Source organism: Conger conger, chromosome 12, assembly GCF_963514075.1.
Source record: "Conger conger chromosome 12, fConCon1.1, whole genome shotgun sequence".
In the NCBI taxonomy this organism is placed as follows: Eukaryota; Metazoa; Chordata; class Actinopteri; order Anguilliformes; family Congridae; genus Conger; species Conger conger.
Window position 1 is genome coordinate 18,613,045 of NC_083771.1, and position 20,458 is coordinate 18,633,502.

General features: G+C 48.6%; 1 protein-coding gene across 18 annotated transcripts in view; it reads right to left on the reverse strand.

Moving 5' to 3' along the window:
* Positions 1-20,458, reverse strand: part of celf4 (CUGBP, Elav-like family member 4) — a 127,542-nt gene that overhangs the window by 21,708 nt on the left and 85,376 nt on the right. For all 18 annotated transcript variants that reach the window (XM_061262241.1, XM_061262239.1, XM_061262238.1 and 15 more), the window contains exon 3: positions 11,863-11,911. In XM_061262241.1, coding sequence (XP_061118225.1) covers positions 11,863-11,911 — 49 coding nt within the window. The remainder of the gene's footprint in view (positions 1-11,862; positions 11,912-20,458) is intronic.

Genomic DNA, 20,458 nt, shown 5'->3' on the forward strand with positions numbered 1-20,458 from the left:
GCTGAGTAAAATACATTTTAAAAAGCTTTTCTTTATTCTTGTCGCTCCGCAGTCCGTAGTGTGAGGGGCTGTTCGCGCGGCGACTGCAGGTTCACTGCTGAACTCGTAAATCCAGAAAAGGTGCTCCAGTGGGATCAGAGAGGGCCAAACTCGCTACCCCGGGCAACACAACACCCAATCGCTGCCCACCCTGTGGGGCTGCCGGCCAATCAGCATTAGTCACGGTGTGAGAGCAGATCCTGGGGCTCGGCACGACGCTGCAGCCCTGTGTTTGAGCAGGCCGGGCGCCTGGCAGCCTTTCTGTGACAGGTTTATGAACGCACTCAAACGGAGCGCTCCCCTACTGGAAGTATGGATTTTTCAGCATTCTAACAGCTCCCGTAGATAATTCTTATTAATACTGCTGCTAATCTGAAGCGTTTATCATGTGAGAGATTACAGCCTTTGGAAAGCTTATTTGTTGTGGCTCTTCGATTTCGACTTGGCACTTATGAATGGTAGTTAAATGCATCCATAGATCAAAATTCATTGAACAAAAAGGCTGGCTGTTTTCGTAATTGTTCTTTTAGCCATTATTGTTATGGTGCAAAGCTTTAATTTTTCAGCCCTGGAAATTTCTAGGCAGACAGAAGCAATCTCTCTCTCCCTGGTGCTAAAAACATTTGCCACTATCTCCAGAAACAGAAACCTGGGAGCTTCACTGCATTTGGATTGAAACTGAATTTCAATTAGAACTGGATGTAATTTGGCCAAAGGGAATATGATGCTGTCCGCAGCGCTGAAATGATTGCTTCTTTTTGTAGTCCTTGCCATGGGAGATGTAGTCCTTGCCATGGGAGATGTAGTCCTTGCCATGGGAGATATAGTCCCTGCCTGTAATGACCAGATGGCCGATGTGGTGGAACAGAGAACATGCACACTCAGTGAGCAATTTATTAGGTATGTACTAGACTTATTTTTTTAGACTTATTGGTCTTCAGCTGCTGTAGCCTACCCACTTAAAGGTTTGACATGTTGTGTGTTCAGAGACGCTCTTCTGTATAACACTGCTCTAATGAATGGTTATTTTCTTTAATGTCAGCCAATCTGGCACTTCTCCTCTGCCGCCGAACTGCTGCTCACTGGATGTTTTTCTTTTTTTGCACCGCCCTCTGCAAAATCCCAGGAGATCAGCAGTTTCTGAGATACTCAAACCACCCTGTCTGCCACCAACAAATATTCCACGGTCAAAGTCACTTAGATAACATTTCATTCTGACATTTGAGCTGAGGAACAACTGAACCTCTTGACCACGTCTGCATGCTTTTATGCATTTAATTGCTGCCTCGCGATTGGCTGATTAAATGTTTGCGTTAACCAGCTGGCGTACAGGTCTACGTGCACTCTGTGTCTGCTGGCTCCCGCTCTGACAGTAAACAGAGGTGTTAAATAAACATTTGTCCTTCCAGTTGCCCGGGAGAGCAGGGCACATTCTGGGTGAATTGGGATGATGGGCCTCACGTGGGCCCGGGCACGGCGTTGGGGGGCGGGGGCGGAGATGGATGGGGGCAGGCGGGATATTAACGAGCCCCCGCGTGCGTTTCGGGTCCTCGGCCACGGCTGTGACAGGACGTCCTTGCCCAGTCAACAAGACAAATCTCCTCTTCAGCCTCGAACGGGAGAGAACTCACCACGCCGGTGTGTGGGAGGGGGGCACGGAGAGAGAGAGGGAGAGAAACTCACCACAACGGTGTGTGGGAGGGGGGACGGAGAGAGGGAGGACGGAGAGAGAGAGAAACTCTCCCCGCCGGTGTGTGGGAGGGGGGAGGTGAGGGGCGGCGCTATATGGAGAGAGGGAGGAGGGAAAGAAAGAGAAGAGACACACAGAGGCTCCAGAGGAGGAAGGGGGGGGCATAGAGAGAGGGAAGAGACACACGGAGGCTCCAGAGGAGGAGGAGGGGAGGGGGGGGGGCAGAGAGAGAGGGAAGAGGCTCACAGAGGCCCCGGAGGAGAACAAAGGCTCTCCATTCCCTGACTGATGCTGCCGATTAGCACAAAAAGTTCTGAGCATGCTCACTGAATGGGAATGCTCAGTCACACCAAGGTCTGTTCAACACCCAAAATAACTCCAGCAGTGTACCCAGGGCCCTGTTCCTCAGAGCCCGATTACTGAGCTAGCTGGATAACTTCACAGAGTAAAACCCGGAACTGCTATTTCTGCTTGGGTCCATGTTCCAGGTTTGGGCGGGGTCTGGCTTTTACTCCGTCCATGTTATCCAGCTAACTCCGTAATCCTGCTTTGTGGAACGGGCCCCAGGAGACACCCCAGCCCAACCTTCTACTTGGATGCTTAAAAAACACCCTTCCCATCCTGAGTACACCTGTCACGAAGCAAGCCTCCTCTTGTCTCACATTACATTACAGCATTCAGCAGATGTTCTCATCCAGGGAGACTTCCACAGATTACATCCCACGCTCACGTTACACAGCTGGATCTGTTACTGCTGCTGTTCAGGCTACGTGTCCTGCCCACGGCTACATTAGCAGCGGTCCCAAGAGGAGGGTGGAACCATTAGCCGTTAGCAACAAGCACTTTTCCTAACCCATGATGCAACGCTGCTGCTGCAGACTGTGACAGCGTCTCACCGCGCGGTTTTACGGGGTCCCTTTCTGCCACTCGGCTCAGCAACGTATGGTTTAGGAGTGCCGGTTGCTGTGGGGAACCTGCAGATCACTATCATAACTCCTTTCATCTAATAGCGCACCGCTGTGTTGGGCTAAGCAAGCAACACATTCAGGAACTTCTTTTTTTTTGCAAGGAAGTTCCAGGAATACAACAAAAAAAACCCCAACAATGTTACTTACAGACTTACAGAGTTGACACCTCTGATTGAAGTCTGACAGATCTGATTGATTGATGTTGAGGCTTGGTGTGTGAGGGAGACAGAGGAGGAAATCTGTTTCTCCGAGCGCATTCCCTTCCTGGCAGCTGATCCAGGATTTGTGCGTCATCTCCTAACCTGACCGTAAGGTACTCATCTGGGGGATCAGTGTTTTGGTGTGTGTGTATGTGTGGGGAGGGGGAGGTGGGGCAGCAGGATATATCTACACTACTGAGATATCTGTGGGGGCTCAGGATGACATCACACTGACTCACTGAGTGGAGTGACCTTCACGGGACTAATCTAACAGAGCTGTTGCACAGGGTTTGCATCATCACGCCTCATTCGTATACAGGCTCACATTAGTGTGTGTGTGTGTGTGTGTGAGTGTGTGTGAGTGTGAGTATGTGTGTGTGTGAGCGTGTGTGAGTGAGTGTGAGTATGTGTGTGTGTGGGAGTGTGTGTGAGTGAGTGTGAATGAGTGTGAGTGTGTGTGTGTGTGTGTGTGTGTGTGAGTGTGTGTGTGAGTGTGTGTGTGTGAGAGTGTGTGTGAGTATAAGTGTGTGCGTGTGTGTGTGTGTGTATTTTTCATTACTCAGGAGCCTCAGTGTCTGCTGTTGGCAGCATCATAGTGGCACGTGGTTTCCATGGCAGGGTTTTTCATCAGGAGTATTTTCTTTCTATTCTCTTTCAAAAAACCAGAAAATCATGGGATTCTAGAAGATTCCAGCAAACAGCCAAGAGATGAATAGTACATTATTAGTAAAGGGGTCAGAATTATGGAGTTATCTTTGAATGTATAAATTGTCTCTATAATATTAAAAAACAGAATTCAAAAAGCAATATATGTTTTGATCACAGGGACTCCAGATTGAATGGTGTTATCTACATTCTGAGAAAATACTGCAGAAGTTATAACACATTGTGTGGTACTATATAATCCATTCCTGCATATCTTTAATATCCTGATCCAATGACCTGTGAAATACTCTAAAATAAAAAGAATGCTAAAAAAAAGTGCATTTATTTGCAACTGCATATTACAAACCCTCTCAGATTAAGTAACTTGTTCAAGGTGCAAGAGCAATATCCTTTGCTCTTTGGATCAGTTCCCTGCACAGGGATATTTTCAGTTTTAAACAGAGTTTATATTAGTACAAGAGCGACCACACATACTCTGTCACAGTAGAGTTGCAAGTTGAATTAAAAGTTGCTTTAACATTGAACTGTATTCTGAGTAAAGCTGAAAGTTGAATTAAAAGTTGCCTTAATTTAAACTGGATGCTGTTACAGTAAAGTTGAAAGAGTTGCGTTAACATCGTACTCTCAGACTAAAGTTGAAAGTTGAATTAAGAGTTGCGTTAACATCGTACTCTCAGACTAAAGTTGAAAGTTGAATTAAGAGTTGCGTCAACATCGTACTCTCAGACTAAAGTTGAAAGTTGAATTAAGAGTTGCGTTAACATCGTACTCTCAGACTAAAGTTGAAAGTTGAATTAAGAGTTGCGTTAACATCGTACTCTCAGACTAAAGTTGAAAGTTGAATTAAGAGTTGCGTTAACATCGTACTCTCAGACTAAAGTTGAAAGTTGAATTAAGAGTTGTTTTAACATTGTACTCTCAGACTAAAGTTGAAAGTTGAATTAAGAGTTGCTTTAACATTGTACTCTCAGACTAAAGTTGAAAGTTGAATTAAGAGTTGCGTTAACATCGTACTCTCAGACTAAAGTTGAAAGTTGAATTAAGAGTTGCGCTAACATCGTACTCTCAGACTAAAGTTGAAAGTTGAATTAAGAGTTGCGTTAACATCGTACTCTCAGACTAAAGTTGAAAGTTAAATTAAGAGTTGCGTTAACATCGTACTCTCAGACTAAAGTTGAAAGTTGACGTTGACCTTTTCACAGCATAGCCCCTGCACCTGGCTCCTGCCTGTCTCCTTGTGAGAATCTGGCAGCTGTGCTAAATGGTGTCTTCCACAGCGAGATCTGTTTCCTGTTCCTGGCGCTGGAACACTCGCGGTTGCTAAGTGATCCCAGGTCGCACGGGGAGCTGACGCTCGTTTTGGACGGGTAATAAAATCCAGGCTGCCCAGGCGGGCGGGCGAGCGAGAGGTAAGAGAGGACGCTCTTTCTTTATCCCCGAACAATCGCTCTCTCCGTCTCCCCTGACGAGCCTTTCCATCTTTATTTGGCCGTTCCTCTGCTCCCTGCGTCCGTCCGTCTCTCTCTGTCAGCCTCCCGGGCCCCGCCGCCTTTTCATCCCTCATTCCCATCGCTCTCTCTCTCTCCGCCTCGTCCCTCGTTCACGTCTCTCTCTCTCTGTCTCAATTAAGGGGAGCGGCGTCTGCGATTGGTCTCTGAGACGGGACGTCTCCCCTGACCCCGCCCTGTGGCTGAGATGTCGGGTTGCCATGGGGATTAAAGTGACGACCAGGCCTGGGTCAAATACCCTTGTGTTTTGGATTCAAATACTTTTCTGTGCTCAATTGATCTTGCCTGGTGCAATTTAGTATTTGCTTAATACACACAATACACCAGACAAGCTCAGTAAAACGTAGAAAAGCATTTGAATCCAACAAAATTATGTATTTTGGAGGGTAATTGCAAAACTGAAGGAGCGCTAGCAGGTAACGGCGCCTCCTCCCAGGGACACAAGATGGAGGACCATCTGTTGGCTGCAGGACTGCTAATATCCTGTCTCCATTCGCTAGGGTAATGGAGGCCAAGCCCATCTCAGCCCAAGCCTGCTCACGCACACACATACACTCACACACACACCCCTCCACACACACTCACACTCACACACACACACCCCAAACACACACTCACACACACACACACACACACACACTCACACACACACACACACACACAGACACACACACACACTCACACACACACACACACACACACACACAGACACACACACACACACACACACAAACACACACACGCACACACAAACACAAACACATACACATACACATACACACACACACCCTCCACGCACACACTTAATTGAGTTGTGAGAGGGAGAGTGATGACTACATCTCCAGCCTCTCTCCTGACTCATGCCTGTAGAGCTGAGGTCAGATTGGCTGAGTCTACAGTGCAATTATGACCGGCAGCAAAAACTTCCATTCAGCAATTAACCCTCCACAGCCTGCACATAAACCCTACTGGGGCCTACTGTGAGCTTAACCCTGCACAGTCTGCACATAGGCCCAGCTGCTGGAGCAGCCTGCACATAAACCCTACTGGGGCCTACTGTGAGCTTAACCCTCCACAGTCTGCACATAGACCCAGCTGCTGGAGCCCGCTGGGAGCTTGACCCTCCTCACCGATGGCCCCTGCCAGGCCCTGCCTGCGCACAGTGCAGCATAGCCTCGCAGGCTTGCAGCTCGGGGACTCCAGCTTTGAATCCCAGGCGGTCGGGCACAGCCGGTGAGTAAGGCCTTTAACCTGACTCAGTGAATACCCAGCTGTATGAAGTGACACAAGGTCTGTAAGTCGCTCTGGACACGACAGCTAAATGCCTGAATGGAAAGAAAATGCCCCCCCCCCCCACACACACCCCAAACTGCCCCTTTTGGCCAATATCTCCCCATGGAAGAAGCAGATGAGCACAGGTGTCAACTTATGAAGAACAAGGAATGTAGCAATTGTATTTGTATAACAAATTATATTATTTTCTTGCCTGTAATGTTTCCATTACATTACGAGTCCCTTACTAGAGGCAAGCTCTTTTACCAGCAGGGAGCGAATATGCAGAAATTAAAATACACGCAGGTCTCCAGTAATAGCCTCCAGTAACAATCTCCAGTAATATGGGAAAATGCCAACATGTCCACTGCTGCAGAATCGGGTATCACCCAGGTTACAGATGTTTTCAGTGTGGCAAGAGCTTTAATTTCGTATTAAATTTAATAGAGAGGCTAGTGGGTGATGTCTTCTGTGGAAAATCAGAGTAGAGTGGCAGAAAGGCACTTTGAAAATAGCCTATTCCACTGCTTGAACAACTAAAATGGACGAAACACTCGAGTTCAATGTTGCTTCACAATGATGCCACCGGTGGCCTATGTGTACAGTGTCCCCAGATAAATATGCTACCCACAGGCTAATAATGTACTTCAATAAATACATTTCAGCGCGCCTGGTCTTTTATCATATTGATAATCCAATTTAAAACATTGCCAGTGCATGTTGTTGTGTAATGGTTTTCAACAGCAGCCTAGTTCCACAATGAAGCTTAGCCCAGGGGGGAAACAGGTAGATTACAGTTTCTGAGTCTCTGAGAATCTTCCATGGCGAATTTTGCTTGTAAAAAATTATGCGTTGAAAATAAGTAATGAAATAGGTTCAGATAACAGTTGTTAGGCTATTTTTTGAGAATTACATTTTCGTTGAATTTATAGTATCGTCGGCCTATTAAACGCTCTCCTCTCTGGCGCATGTATGTTGTGTCATTACATCAGCCAAACGTATCGCCCGTAATCTTGATGTCAAGCGGATGGCAGTTATTCATTTATCAGAAGATAACAACAGGACCTCTATATTCGTTTCCTCACCACATGCCTCATTACGGGAGTGTTCGTATATTCACTCTGAGAATCTTGAATATTACTCGACCATCACGAAAAGAGGTTTTCTTTTCATTTTAATGTCTCGACCTTCGATGCTATCAAGTGTAAATAAAGTATAAATTAAAATAATAATAATAATAATAATAATAATAATCTGCTCTGATATCAGCTCTCTGTGATTTTAACATCATGTTGTTGAGAGCAAAGAAATCAGTTTATTCTCGAATGACAACAGCCTCTTCAGCCATTTTAGACTCGGAGAAACCGTCTCTTCAGCGGGAGCGCCCAGCGCTCGCTTTAAGCATTCCGAGGGCACAGCAGGATTCCCAATCACTTTGAATTTCTGAACAAACGGGGAGCATTGGGAAAGCGGGTGCTCTGAAAGCCAGTAACGGAACACTCCCCTAGTGACCCAGCGTTTGGGATTCGCCCTGAGGAGATTCAAACGGTGGGGCTCATCCTTGCCCCACAGTGCGAGGCTTTACCCGAATGAGCCACCCAGCAGCCCCTAAACACTCATTACGCAGATTTGTAGTTGAAGACGTCCTGAAGGACCCATCGTTCAAGCAGCGGGCGTTCGCTTTGAGCGTGCACATCTGGCCAGAGCAACAGGAGGCCCCTGTTGAATGGATTCACACACATAAGCAAATACTGCTAAAATAGGAAAGTCTATTTTCAGGGTAGTTAATCAAAAAGCTATTTTAGAAAGCGAGCGAGCATGCATGACAACATTTTTAGGAGCTTAATGTAGCCATTTTAAAGGCAGTAGTATTGAAAAATTAGAAGACGTTGGTAGCATAAGTCTTGTTTTTGCCACTGAATATTCAAGTGGACTAGAATACAACTACTACAACTACTACTACTATGAATAGTAATTATAGAAGAAGAAGAAGAGATTCTGTCGGCCTATAGTAATTTGGGCTTTTATTGATGAACCCAACAATCCCAGTTTTCTTTGAAACCACATGCGTGTGACATGGTAGTTGTTTGACACAGAGGTTATTGACCTTGGAAGACCATGTCTAGCAGGCACTGTTGCTGGCACTCACAGACAGTATGCCCAAGCAGTGGCTTATGTTGTAGTTGTTGTCCATAAAACGGTTAATAGCTACAAGGAAGCTAAATTGTGCCCCATGTACTGGGACAAGTATCACAAAGCAGTTTGCTGGATAACTGTCATGTGAAACCCGGAATCCCGCAAATCTGGAACATGGACTGAAGTCAAAAGAGCAGCTCCAGGTCTTACTCAGTGCAGTTATCCAGCTAACTCAGTAATCCTGCTTTGTTATATAGGGCCTTGGAACAGCTCTTTTTACTTCAGTCCATGTTCCAGAATTTGGGTGGGGTCCAGGTTTTACTCAGTGCGGTTATCCAGCTACATGATAGGACTACTGATCTAGGACTACATATCTCAACCTTGGTTGTAGGCGCGACTGACGGTAAGAAACAAAGTCTTCTGAGATCAGTGATTAGGTGCTGTGGTTAGGGTCCTTGGTTAGGATTATGAATGGGTGAGCTGATCCTGGATCAGCACAGGGGAGTGCGGTGGAGGACGTTGCTAAAGGAAAGGACACAGGGAGAGTTTATGGGCTGATAGACCCATTCCTCTTCATGATGGATGAGAGCCAGAAACCGGCTCTCTGGATGTGTGTGTGTGTTTATGTGTTTCTGAGAGCCTAAATGAGTGTTTATTTCGGCTTCTGTGTGTATGTTTGTGTGTGTATTTTTGTCTGAGAATGTGTTCTAGAAGCCTATATTTCTGTGAGCCTGTATGATTTTGTAATTTTGTTTCTGTGTCTATACTTGTGAGTGTTTTTACATCTGTGTGTGTGTCTGGTTCAGACAGAGTGAGCATGTGTATATGTGTGTATGAGAACGAGTATGTGCATGTTTGAGCATCTCTTAGGGTGTGTCGGAATGCAAATTTAAACGAGTGTATCCATTAGTATCTAGCATCTATTAGTATTACGATTTGTCTTTTAGCATCTACAGTATTATTGGGAGTGTGTGTGGCACGATAGACTTCAGTCTTATGTTTTATTTACTGACCTTATTGTAATGAGTGTGTACCAGACCCTGTCCATTCTTGGGCCAAAACCATTAAGTGTGAAATATAACCCCATTTCCAAAGCTCTTTTGAAGCTCAGTAGGATTGCTTCGTTCTTCATTATAGAGAGGCTGTTTTTACATACACAGTGAATGCATTATTGCCGTAGTGCCTTATGTAATCACCCTCTTAAGATCTAATTATTTATTTGCTTAGCACACACTCTTATTTGGGACAGCTTACATAACATACATTTGAAAGTGTTTCTATTTATATGTTTGAATTTGTTTTTACTGAATGAATTCAGGTCAAATGAATTCTTCAGCTGGGTGCCGGGAACATAAATCTTTTGTTTTTCTTGTGTTTCCTAAACAGAGAGCCCCCCTGTGTCCCCAAAGCCGAGACCCCCTGTGTCCCTAAAACAGAGGCCCCCTGTGTCCCTTAAGTAGAACCCCCTCTGTGTTCCCTAGCAGAGCCCCTTGTGTCCCTTAAGTAGAACCCCCTCTGTGTTCCCTAGCAGAGCCCCCTGTGTCCCTTAAGTAGAACCCCCTCTGCGTACCCTAGCAGAGCCCCCTGTGTCCCTTAAGTAGAGCCCCCCGTGTCCCTTAAGCAGAGGCCCCATGTGTCCCTTAAGCAGAGGCCCCCTGTGTCCCTTAAGTATAGCCCCTCTGTGTTCCTGAGCAGAGGCCTCTTCTGTATATACTTCTCTCTACCCCTAAGTGGTCCTAACCCTGGCCACACACTGTGTTAACCGCTCTACTGTGGTCAGTTCATCTCAGGCAGAGAGGTGACAGGACCTGTAGAAGCCAGAGTGTCGTAATGCACAAGGGACCGTGCCCACCTACAAAATCACAACCCATACCAGGCGTCATTGTAGTGGTTTAGGTTAATGACTGGGACACGCAAGGTCGGTGGTTCAATCTCTGGTGTAGCCACAATAAGATCCACACAGCCGTTGGGCCCTTGAGCAAAGCCCTTAACCCTGCACTGCTCCAGGGGAGGATAGTCTCCTGCTTAGTCTAATCAACTGTACGTCGCTCTAGATAAGAGCGTCTGCCAAATGCCAATAATGTAATGTAATGCATCTGCTCATAATACATCCGTTCACTGTAGCACTACGCATTTCTTGCAATGCAGCCTATTGTTTTGCATTGAGTGAAGAAAAGATTCTGACTGGCTGTAGAAGATGAAAAGGAATGGAAGAGAACGTGAAAGAGGGGGAGAAAGGGAAGGAGAGAGAGAAGAAGAAAGAAAGAGAGAGAGAGGGAGAGGAAGAGAGGCGTATGTCCTTCCCGGGCCTACGGCTTGTTCGTCTCATTCACCGTGTGAACCCATCAATCACAGTCAGCCTACACCATCTCTCTCTTTCTCTCTATCTCTCCTTCTCTCGCTCCCTCCTTCTCCGCTCGGTTCTCAGTACAGAGGACGTTCAGTCACCCAGGATGAGGACGTTCAGTCACCCAGGCTGAGGAGAGGAGCTGGATTGGGTGACCAGACGTCCAGGTTTTCCCGGGACAGCCGGGAATTTCGACTCCCTGTCACGCGTCCAACTTTTTCTGAGAAAATATAGATTTTCCTCTATTTTAGCTGTATCATATTTGAATGGGTTTTTTATTCTACTTGCCATTATTGTAGGTTCTCGTTGCGTCGTATACACAGTCCTCCTGGGAGTCTGGTCACCCTCAGCTGGGTGGCTCACTGAGGGTGGGTGCTCGGATAGAGAGTGTCCGTGGCAAAAATGGCATAAACTGTCCGCGGTGCGTTGAGATGACCTGAATCCTCGCTTTATCAATGTTGAAGCGATTGTTATTATCTGATGAAGGCTTGGTGTAGTGGTCTACTGATCGATTCAAACTTTGATTTTGGAGAATTACAACAAGTGTCTCATTGTTTCTGTTTCTAGTCTTTCAGGTTCTCAGTTCTGCTTGTGCGAGTGTATGTGTGTGTGTGTGTGTGAGTGTGTATGTGTGTGTGTATGTGTGTGTGTGTGAGTGTGTGTGTGTGTGTGAGTGTGAGTGTGTGTATGTGTGTGTGTGTGTGAGTGTGTGTGAGTGTGTGTGTATGTGTGTGTGTGTGAGTGTGTGTGTGTGTGTGTGTGTGAGTGTGAGTGTGAGTGTGAGTGTGAGTGTGTGTATGTGTGTGTGTGTGTGTGAGTGTGTGTGTGCGAGTGTGTGTGTGAGTGTGTGTGTGTGAGTGTGTGTGTGTGTGTGAGTGTGTGTGTGTATGTGTGTATGTGTGTGTGTGTGTGTGAGTGTACTGTATGTGTGTGTGAGTGTGTATGTGTGTGTGTGTGTGTGTGTGTGTGTGTATGTGTGTGAGTGTGTGTGTGAGTTTCACTGCAGTAAAATAAATGGTAAAGAGTGGAGCACTACCTCCTCTGCTCTCGCTGTCCGCTGGTTTCACCTGGATCGGTCTGTTCATCTGTACAGAGAGAGAGAGGGAGAGAGAGGGAGAGGGAGAGGAGAGAGCGAGAGAGAGATTGGGAGGGAGGGGGAGAGGGGAAAGGAGAGAGAGACAGAAAGAGAGGGAGAGAGAGAAGAGAGAGGAGAGAGAGAGGGAGAGGATTAGTGAAACTCAAACATGATTTACTAGCACAATAGTCCATAATTTATATAAAAATGTAAATGAACAATAAGCAATATATAAACAGTGTTTACAACATGAAAAATACTTATGCAGTTATTTCTTTAAAGGAACTTGAATTCATGAATTGATTCATTTGATTCTGAAAATGAGACTTTTGGCAGAGTTGGATTTAAAACATTGAATCGAATGCATTTTTTTTTCTTCAGTTTTTTAATTCCCTCTAGAAAATGGCCTTTGTGAAGTATTGCGTGACAAACTGCTTGTAAATGGTGCTCTATGGAAATAAAGATTGATTAATTGATCTATTGGGAAACAATGACTGTATTCTGTGAGTGATTATGGATTTGTGACAGTGAGATACAGGTTGGTGAGGTTGTCCTAACTCACTGTGGTCTTTAACTCACAGAATGCCAGGGACCCCTGAAGATGCCCTAACTAACAGCATTCTAGATTCTCTGTTCAATAATTGCACTGCACTGAACTAAAGATCCCATTACACTCTCCGCAAAGAGGTGTCCTGGACAAATTCCCAACCTGGCCCTTTCAACCTGCCACCTAATCATCCCCCAGTTTGATTGGCTAAAAATGGTCTCCCGCTTCACCTCCACCTGATGTGTGCTGAGTGTTCTGGCACAAAATGGCTGCCGTGCATCACCCAGGTGGGCGCTACACAGTGGTGGAGGGTGATGCCAGTTTCCCCATCATCACTGTAAAGGGCTTAGAGTCGCCGGATGGTGAGAAAGGGAGAGGGAGAGAATGAGGGTGAGAGAGAGAGAGGGAGCGAGAGGGTTGGAGAGGGAGAGAGAGAGGGAGAGAATGAGGGTGAGAGAGAGAGGGAGAGAGAGGGTTGGAGAGGGAGAGAGAGGGAGAGAATGAGGGTGAGCGAGAGAGAGGGAGAGAGAGGGAGAGAATGAGGGTGAGAGGGAAGGAGAGGGAAAGTGGAGAGAGGGAAGGAGAGGGAAAGTGGAGAGAGGGAGGAGGGAGGAGGGAGAGAGTGACAGAGGGAGGAGGGATAGATAGTGAGGGAGGAGGGAGGAGGGAGAGAGTGACAGAGGGAGGAGGGATAGATAGTGAGGGAGGAGGGAGGAGGGAGAGAGTGACAGAGTGACAGAGGGAGGAGGGATAGATAGTGAGGGAGGAGGGAGGAGGGAGAGAGTGACAGAGGGAGGAGGGAGGAGGGAGAGAGTGACAGAGGGAGGAGGGATAGATAGTGAGGGCGAGACGGAGGAGGGAGAGAGTGACAGAGGGAGGAGGGATAGATAGTGAGGGCGAGAGGGAGGAGGGAGAGAGTGACAGAGGGAGGAGGGATAGATAGTGAGGGAGGAGGGAGGAGGGGAGAGAGTGACAGAGGGAGGAGGGATAGATAGTGAGGGAGGAGGGAGGAGGGGAGCAGTGCTGAGTCTCTAGCGGAGGGTCACGGCGGGGTTGGTAAAGCGAGGCCTGTCTGCCCCGGCCCGTTCTCTCGCCCCGGAGAACTCCTCTCTCACCGCCTCAATCGTTTCATTTCTCTGCCATCAATCGCACCGCCCCCCCCCCCCCCCCGCCGACCGCAGCTCAATAATACATGAGCTCGTGAAATGGCCTCTGCCAATCAATTTTTAATAACACCGACCAATCGGCCACTCCGGTGGGGCTTGGGGGGGGGGGCTGGGGGGGGTGAGGGGGCTGGGGGGGGGTCAGGTGAGCAGGGCGCGGATGAAGATGAACAGAAGATGGAGGGAAGAAGGAGTGAAAAGAGAAGAGGTAAAACACAGAAGGAATGACAGGAAATGAGGCGGAGGACCGAGAGAGAGAATCTGTTTAAACTCTTTAAACACACACATATTACATTAATGGCATTTGGCAGACGCTCTTATCCAGAGCGACATACAGTTGATTAGACTAAGCAGGAGACAGTCCTCCCCTGGAGCAATGCAGGGTTAAGGGCCTTGTTCAAGGGCCCTTATTATGGCTACACCGGGAATCGAACCACCAACCTCGCGTCTCCCAGTCATTTACCTTAACCACTACGCTACAGGCCGCCATATGACATCACACATATGTGATTAGAATTTTCTTAGCAGAACACTCTAATGCGATCACTACTGGCGATTAAAAGCAATGGAGTTCTAGAACACTGGCTCTGGATGAAAAAAAACAAACAGAAAAAACATTCCAAAACACCCACTCTTCAAAGCCCACCACTGCGGAGGGATTGGCCGGGAGGCGGGGGTAAGGGTGGTTATTGGATGGAGCCTGATGTGCCTGATGATGGAGAACTGCTTTATTGGGCAGTCAGTGTGAAGGGATGTGTGGATCACGAACATCCCGTGTGTGATCAGGTACAGTTCATGAGCGGGCACACACATGGTCACGTGCTTTACAGCAGGAGGTTTATGCAGCTTCTGGGATGGGCCCTCCCTGCCCCCCAACACAGGGGGGCTTTTAGCCCAATCCGTCTGTGCAATGCAGAGCGCCAGGGAGACCAGGGGGGCAGCTTCACAGCTTTCAGTCTCAGCTACAGGGGGGGGTTTAATTACAGCCCATGACAGGGCAGTGTGAGAGAGAGAGAGAGAGAGAGGGAGGGAGAGAGAGAGAGGGAGAGAGAGGGAGAGAGAGAGAGAGGGAGAGAGAGAGAGCGAGGGAGGGAGAGCTAGAGAGAGAGAGGGAGAGAGAGAGAGAGAGAGGGAGGGAGAGGTAGAGAGAAAGAGTGAGAGAGAGAGCGAGGGAAGGAGAGGTAGAGAGAGAGAGGGAGAGAGAGAGAGAGAGGGAGGGAGAGGTAGAGAGAGAGTGAGAGAGAAAGAGGGAGCGAGAGACAATTGTGAAGGCCTGCGCTTTCTAACCTCCCGCTACGTTCATGGTCAAACTCATTCGTGTGTGAATCATTCTCCCTCTTCCCTCTCTCACTCTCTCTCTCTCTGTGTCTCTGAAATTCAAACTCTGCTTTATTAGAATGACAAGTTCATTCAAGCTTCTCCCAAGCCTCTGCAGCGCACGCCACAGACAGAACCCCACAGATAAGAATAATGACAGATAATAATTCTCCTTTATTTCCACAAATGCTAATCAGTCTCTTTGCTGTTCTCTCGCTCGCTCTCTCTCCCTGTGTTGCTTATACACCAGCTTCCCCCACACGGACGCCCGAGTCTCTTACAGCGTTCTACCAACTCTTTCTACCCCTCTCTCATGTATTCTGTTTGTTTTCTTGCCACCCTGTTGAACTTCCATTTAAACCCCCCCCCCCCCCCCCCACCCCCTCCTGCTACACCCAGCAGCATGGCACAGCTGAACACATAAATAATGTATCAAAAAACATTTAAAACATTAGCCGAGATAAATCAGAGAGAGAAAAAGAGGGAGAGAGAGGGGACAGAGAGAGAGAGAAATAGAGAGGGGGGGGCAGGGGCGAGGATGCGATTCATCCACACTTTTCTGGGAGAGCAGGACATAGATCAGAGAGCAACTCAAGGTCACAGTATCAATCTCACCCCTCTCCCCCCAACTTTCCACTGCCCCCCCCCCCCTCACCCCCCACCGTCCGGATACTTCTGTAGCTCAACCTCACATCCGGTACTAGGACCAGGAGTCAGTCATAAAGGTGCAGTGTGTGCTCATATATACTGTATATGCTAATTGTGTTCGCGCGTTTTCCTAAACCCTAGCAAATCTAGCGTCGAGCATTAATGTTTCTCCATTGTGTGCATACAACTGAAATACGTTTGGGATTAGGTGGCTTCACGCTCTTCTGAACAATCTGCGCAAAACTAGTCGCGGCATATCTCTGATACATTGTGTGAATATATTCCCCGATTACGGTCACCGTTCCACATCACGCGTGTCTGTTCACATGTTGATATAAATGCTCTACATTTGTTGATGGTTTATCTAAACCATCTCTCTGTGAAATGATTATCGGTTCGTCGGCCCCGCTCTCTCTCTCTCTCGGGTCTTCTTTCCGTGTCTTTCGTTGAGAAGGTGTCTGCTGAGGATCGGCCTCTTCGCGCTGGGCGAGCGGTCATAACCACGGCCGCAGCCAGATGGCAGTGTTGAGCAGCGCTAGGGCCGCGGAGTCCTGCTCGGCTCTGCCGCTCCGCTCTGCCGCTCCGCTCTGTCGGAGAACGAGCGCTTCTCCTCCTCGGTTGTACGCGACGGGCAGCGGTCGCACGGGCGCTCAGAGACGCACACGCGTGTGTGAGCGCCAGGCCTCGCCCGCCATGAACAGTCGTGTGATTTTACACGTGTGTGTGTGTGGACGATTTTGTGCACCTTCTTTTCATCGGGACGGCTCACAACGATGCGCAAAGTTCACTACGGAACAGCCGTGGCAATACTGTCTTTGGGCACACACACACACGCACACACACACACACACGCACACACACACACTCACACACTCACACGCACACGCACACGCTCACGCACGCGTGCGCGCATGCACACACACACACACTCGCACGCACACACACACACACACACACATACACGCACACACGCACACGCGCACACGCGCACACACGCACACATGCACGCACGCACACACGCACACGCACACACTCACACGCACACACACACACACAAACACATACACGCACACGCGCACACGCGCACACGCGCACACATGCACACACGCGCACGCACGCACGCACACACACACACACACACACATACACACACACACACACGCACACACACACACACAAGAAACGGGTGTGTGTTGTTGTCGGTTAGGTAACCCTGTGACAGGGGGTCTCCACCCAAAGCTCAGCGGGCTCTGAGCCCAGCGTCTAATTGAAAGGGCCGAACACAGGCAACATTTAAAACATTAATATTCCCGGCGTACAGCGTCGACAAGAGGGAGGGAAATACAGGAATGAAATGAAACAGAGTTCCCGACTGGTGAGTCACTCTACTGGCAGGGCTCCTGCCTTCCTCGCTAGGGCCTCATTTCCACAGGCTGTCGGCCATTTTGGCCTGGGTGACGCTGTGCTTCAGCCGAGCCCACGCACCCTGCCCGGCGCGCATCAGATCTCTGCCCGTGTGGAGAAGTGCTGAGGGAAGAACAAGCGAAGGCCTCTCCCTCTGTCACCCACGCTCAGCATTGTTTATTTGGGAGCGAGGCGGTTGTTTGGGGGGTAGTCTGACATTCGTCAGGCGAGCAGGACTCCCAGCGAGTCTTCCTGACTGAATGCGGACGTCCTAGCACTGTAGCCATAGGGGATTTCGCCCCGATCATTATTATTCAGCACTTCGGGTTTTGTGGCCTAGTTTTCACCCAAGCTAGCGTCAGAAGCCTCAGCTCCCGGGCGGTCTGCCTGCCGTGTAAGGGTCCGGGTAACGGGGTACCGATGTGGGCAAGGACAGGGGTCCAGGCTGTCCCGACACCTTCCCCTCCAACATAACCCTGCAGGCCTCTTTCAGCCCTGTTACCCTGTTCCTCTGATCTCCAAATCACACTTTCTCATTATGAGAGAGAGGGGTGAGGGGGAGAGGGAGCTAGAGAGAAAGAGACAGGAAGAGAGAGCATGAATTCTTTAGATTCTTTAGAGGAAGAAGGAACTCGTGGAAAGGGGAGCCTTCTGTCTCTCTGTACTTGGAGAGTGTTAATCTTACATGTTCATTTTCAATAAATGCTCTGGAAACACTGAATATCTCCTTTCAGGCTAATTACGCTGCCTTGAAATAATCTATGAAAGAGAACGAGAGAGAGAGAGAGTGACTGTGTGTGTGTGTGAGAGAGAGACTGTGTGTGTGTGTGAGAGAGAGTGACTGTGTGTGTGTGTGTGTGAGAGAGAGACTGTGTCTGTGTGTGAGAGAGTGACTGTGTGTGTGTGAGAGAGAGATACTGTGTGTGTGTGAGAGAGTGACTGTGTGTGTGTGAGAGAGAGTGACTGTGTGTGTGTGAGAGACTGTGTGTGTGTGTGAGAGAGAGAGACTGTGTGTGTGTGTGTGAGAGAGAGAGAGAGACAGACAGAATGAACCGGTCTGTGTGTGTGTCTGTGCGTGTGTGGGCATGTCTGTGTACATGTGTGTGTGGAGAGTGAGAGCGTGAGAGAAAGACAGACAAAATGAGCTGGTCTCTGTATGTGTGTGTCTATGTGCGTGTGTGTCTGTGTGCATGAGTGTATGAGAGAGAGAGAGTGAGACAGACAGAATGAGCCAGTCTGTGTGTGTGTGTCTCTGTGTGTGTGTGTGTGTGTGTGCAAGTGAGAGAGAGAGAGTGAGACAGACAGAATGAGCCGGTCTGTGTGTGTGTGCGTGTCTCTGTATGTGCGTGTCTCTGTGCGTGTGCGTGTCTCTGTGTGTGCGTGTCTCTGTGTGTGCGTGTCTCTGTGTGTGCGTGCGCGCGTGTGTGTGCGTGTCTCTGTGCGTGTGTGTGTCTCTGTGCGTGTGCGTGTCTCTGTGTGTGCGTGTCTGTGTGTGCGCGTCTCTGTATGTGCGTGTCTGTGTGTGCGCGTGGGTGTGCGTATCTCTCTGTGTGTGCGTGTCTCTGTGTGTGTGCGTGTCTCTGTGTGTGCGTGTGTCTCTGTGTGTGCATGTCTCTGTGTGTGCTTGTCTCTTTGTGTGTGTTTCTCTGTGTGTGTTTCTCTGTGTGTGCGTGTGTGTGTGTGTCTGTGTGTGCGTGTCTCTGTGTGTGCGTGTCTGTGTGTGTGTGTGTGTGCGTGTGTGTGCGTGTCTCTGTGTGTGTGTGTGCGTGTCTCTGTGTGTGTGTGCGTGTCTCTGTGTGTGCGGGTCTGTGTGTGTGTGTGTGTGTGTGTGCGTGTCTCTGTGTGTGTGTGCGTGTCTCTGTGTGTGTGTGTGCGTGTCTGTGTGTGTGTGTGTGTGCATGTCTCTGTGTGTGTGTGTGCGTGTCTGTGTGTGTGTGTGCGTGTGTCTCTGTGTGTGCGTGTCTCTGTGTGTGTGTGCGTGCGTCTCTGTGTGTGCGTGCACGCGTGCGTAAAGATGCTGACTCATCAGTAGTGGTGGCGCTGCTGCCCGTTCGGTCGCGGGGCTCATTTGCATAAGGCATTGTTTTAAAAGCTTTGGCAGCCGAGCTGCTCCAGTCATGCCAATGAGGCCTGGCGGAGTCTGGAGCCGACCGCTCGCACGATCAATCACGACAGGGGCGGCAACCCGGCCCTGGCAACCGGCTAACTGCATTCTGGGAAACCTGTCGCGGGTTCGAGGGGGATGTGGGGTCATCGGAGTGGGTCATTCTGAGCAGCTCTCTCACACTCATCACCAGACACTCTCCTGCGTCCCTCTCTGCTTCGGGGTGGTAACGGAACTTTCCGGTGCTGTGTTACTGTACCGAACCTCCCCTGCCACCGGAACGTCCTTCATTATTATTGATAGGGTTCAAATGTTCCGGATTCAACGGGAGGGAATGAAGAACGGGGCTGATTACCCAATGGGTCTATAGCCGGGATACTCAATTCTCCACCTCCAGGGCAGTACACTCTCAGAAAGAAGGATCCTCTGGCTTGTCTCCATAGAGCTCTTTTCAAATCTCTTTACGGAACACGCTATCATAGGTGTGAAAAGTATGAAAGCTCCCATACGAAGAACCATTTTGCCCAACAAAGAACCTGTTACCTAGATAGGGTTCTTCTTTTGAATCCCATGATTCCATTTTTTCTGAGAGTGCAGTGCTACTGGTTTTCATTCTTCCCCTCCAATCAGGACTGGTTTAAACCAGGAACACCAGGCGAGTTAAATCTCAGTCAGAGAGTGACTGTGTGTGTGTGTGAGAGAGTGACTGTGTGTATGTGAGAGAGAGACTGTGTGTGTGTGAGAGAGAGACTGTGTGTGTGTGTGAGAGAGAGACTGTGTGTGTGTGTGAGAGAGAGAGAGGACTGGTTTAAACCAGGAACACCAGGCGAGTTAAATATCTGCTGTGTAGTTATCTCATCAGGTAGAGAAGAAAACCAGCAGCACTACTCAGACTGGGGTCAAATACGAAATTGTTTTGGATTCCAATTATTCTCTGTGCTCAGTTGATCTTGCCTGCTGTAATTGAGCCAACCGAGAGGACCAGAAGGCGGGGTTTACACTATTTGAGAGCGTTTCATAGGTTCCAATACACCCGACAAGCTCAGTAAAGTGTAGACAATTGAATACAAAACAATGACCTATTTGACCAAGATACTACTGCACTTTCTTACAGTATGTCAGACCAAACAGTCTCCCCTTCCTTCTCTCTCCCACTACCTTCTTCAGTTCTTGAGTTTTTCTTTTCAGTCTAAGCACCAAATCTATTCCCTCTTCATTAAAAGGAGATTTGCTTACTAAAATGCGCAGTTTAAAGATTTATCTGAGCGTTCTGAGGGCAGCACAGAGATGTTTAGAGGAGGTTTGGTCAGTTTTTGAGAGGTGGCCGGGGGTGAAATGCGGAGCTCACGGCCCCTCGTTCCTCTTCTCCTCCGT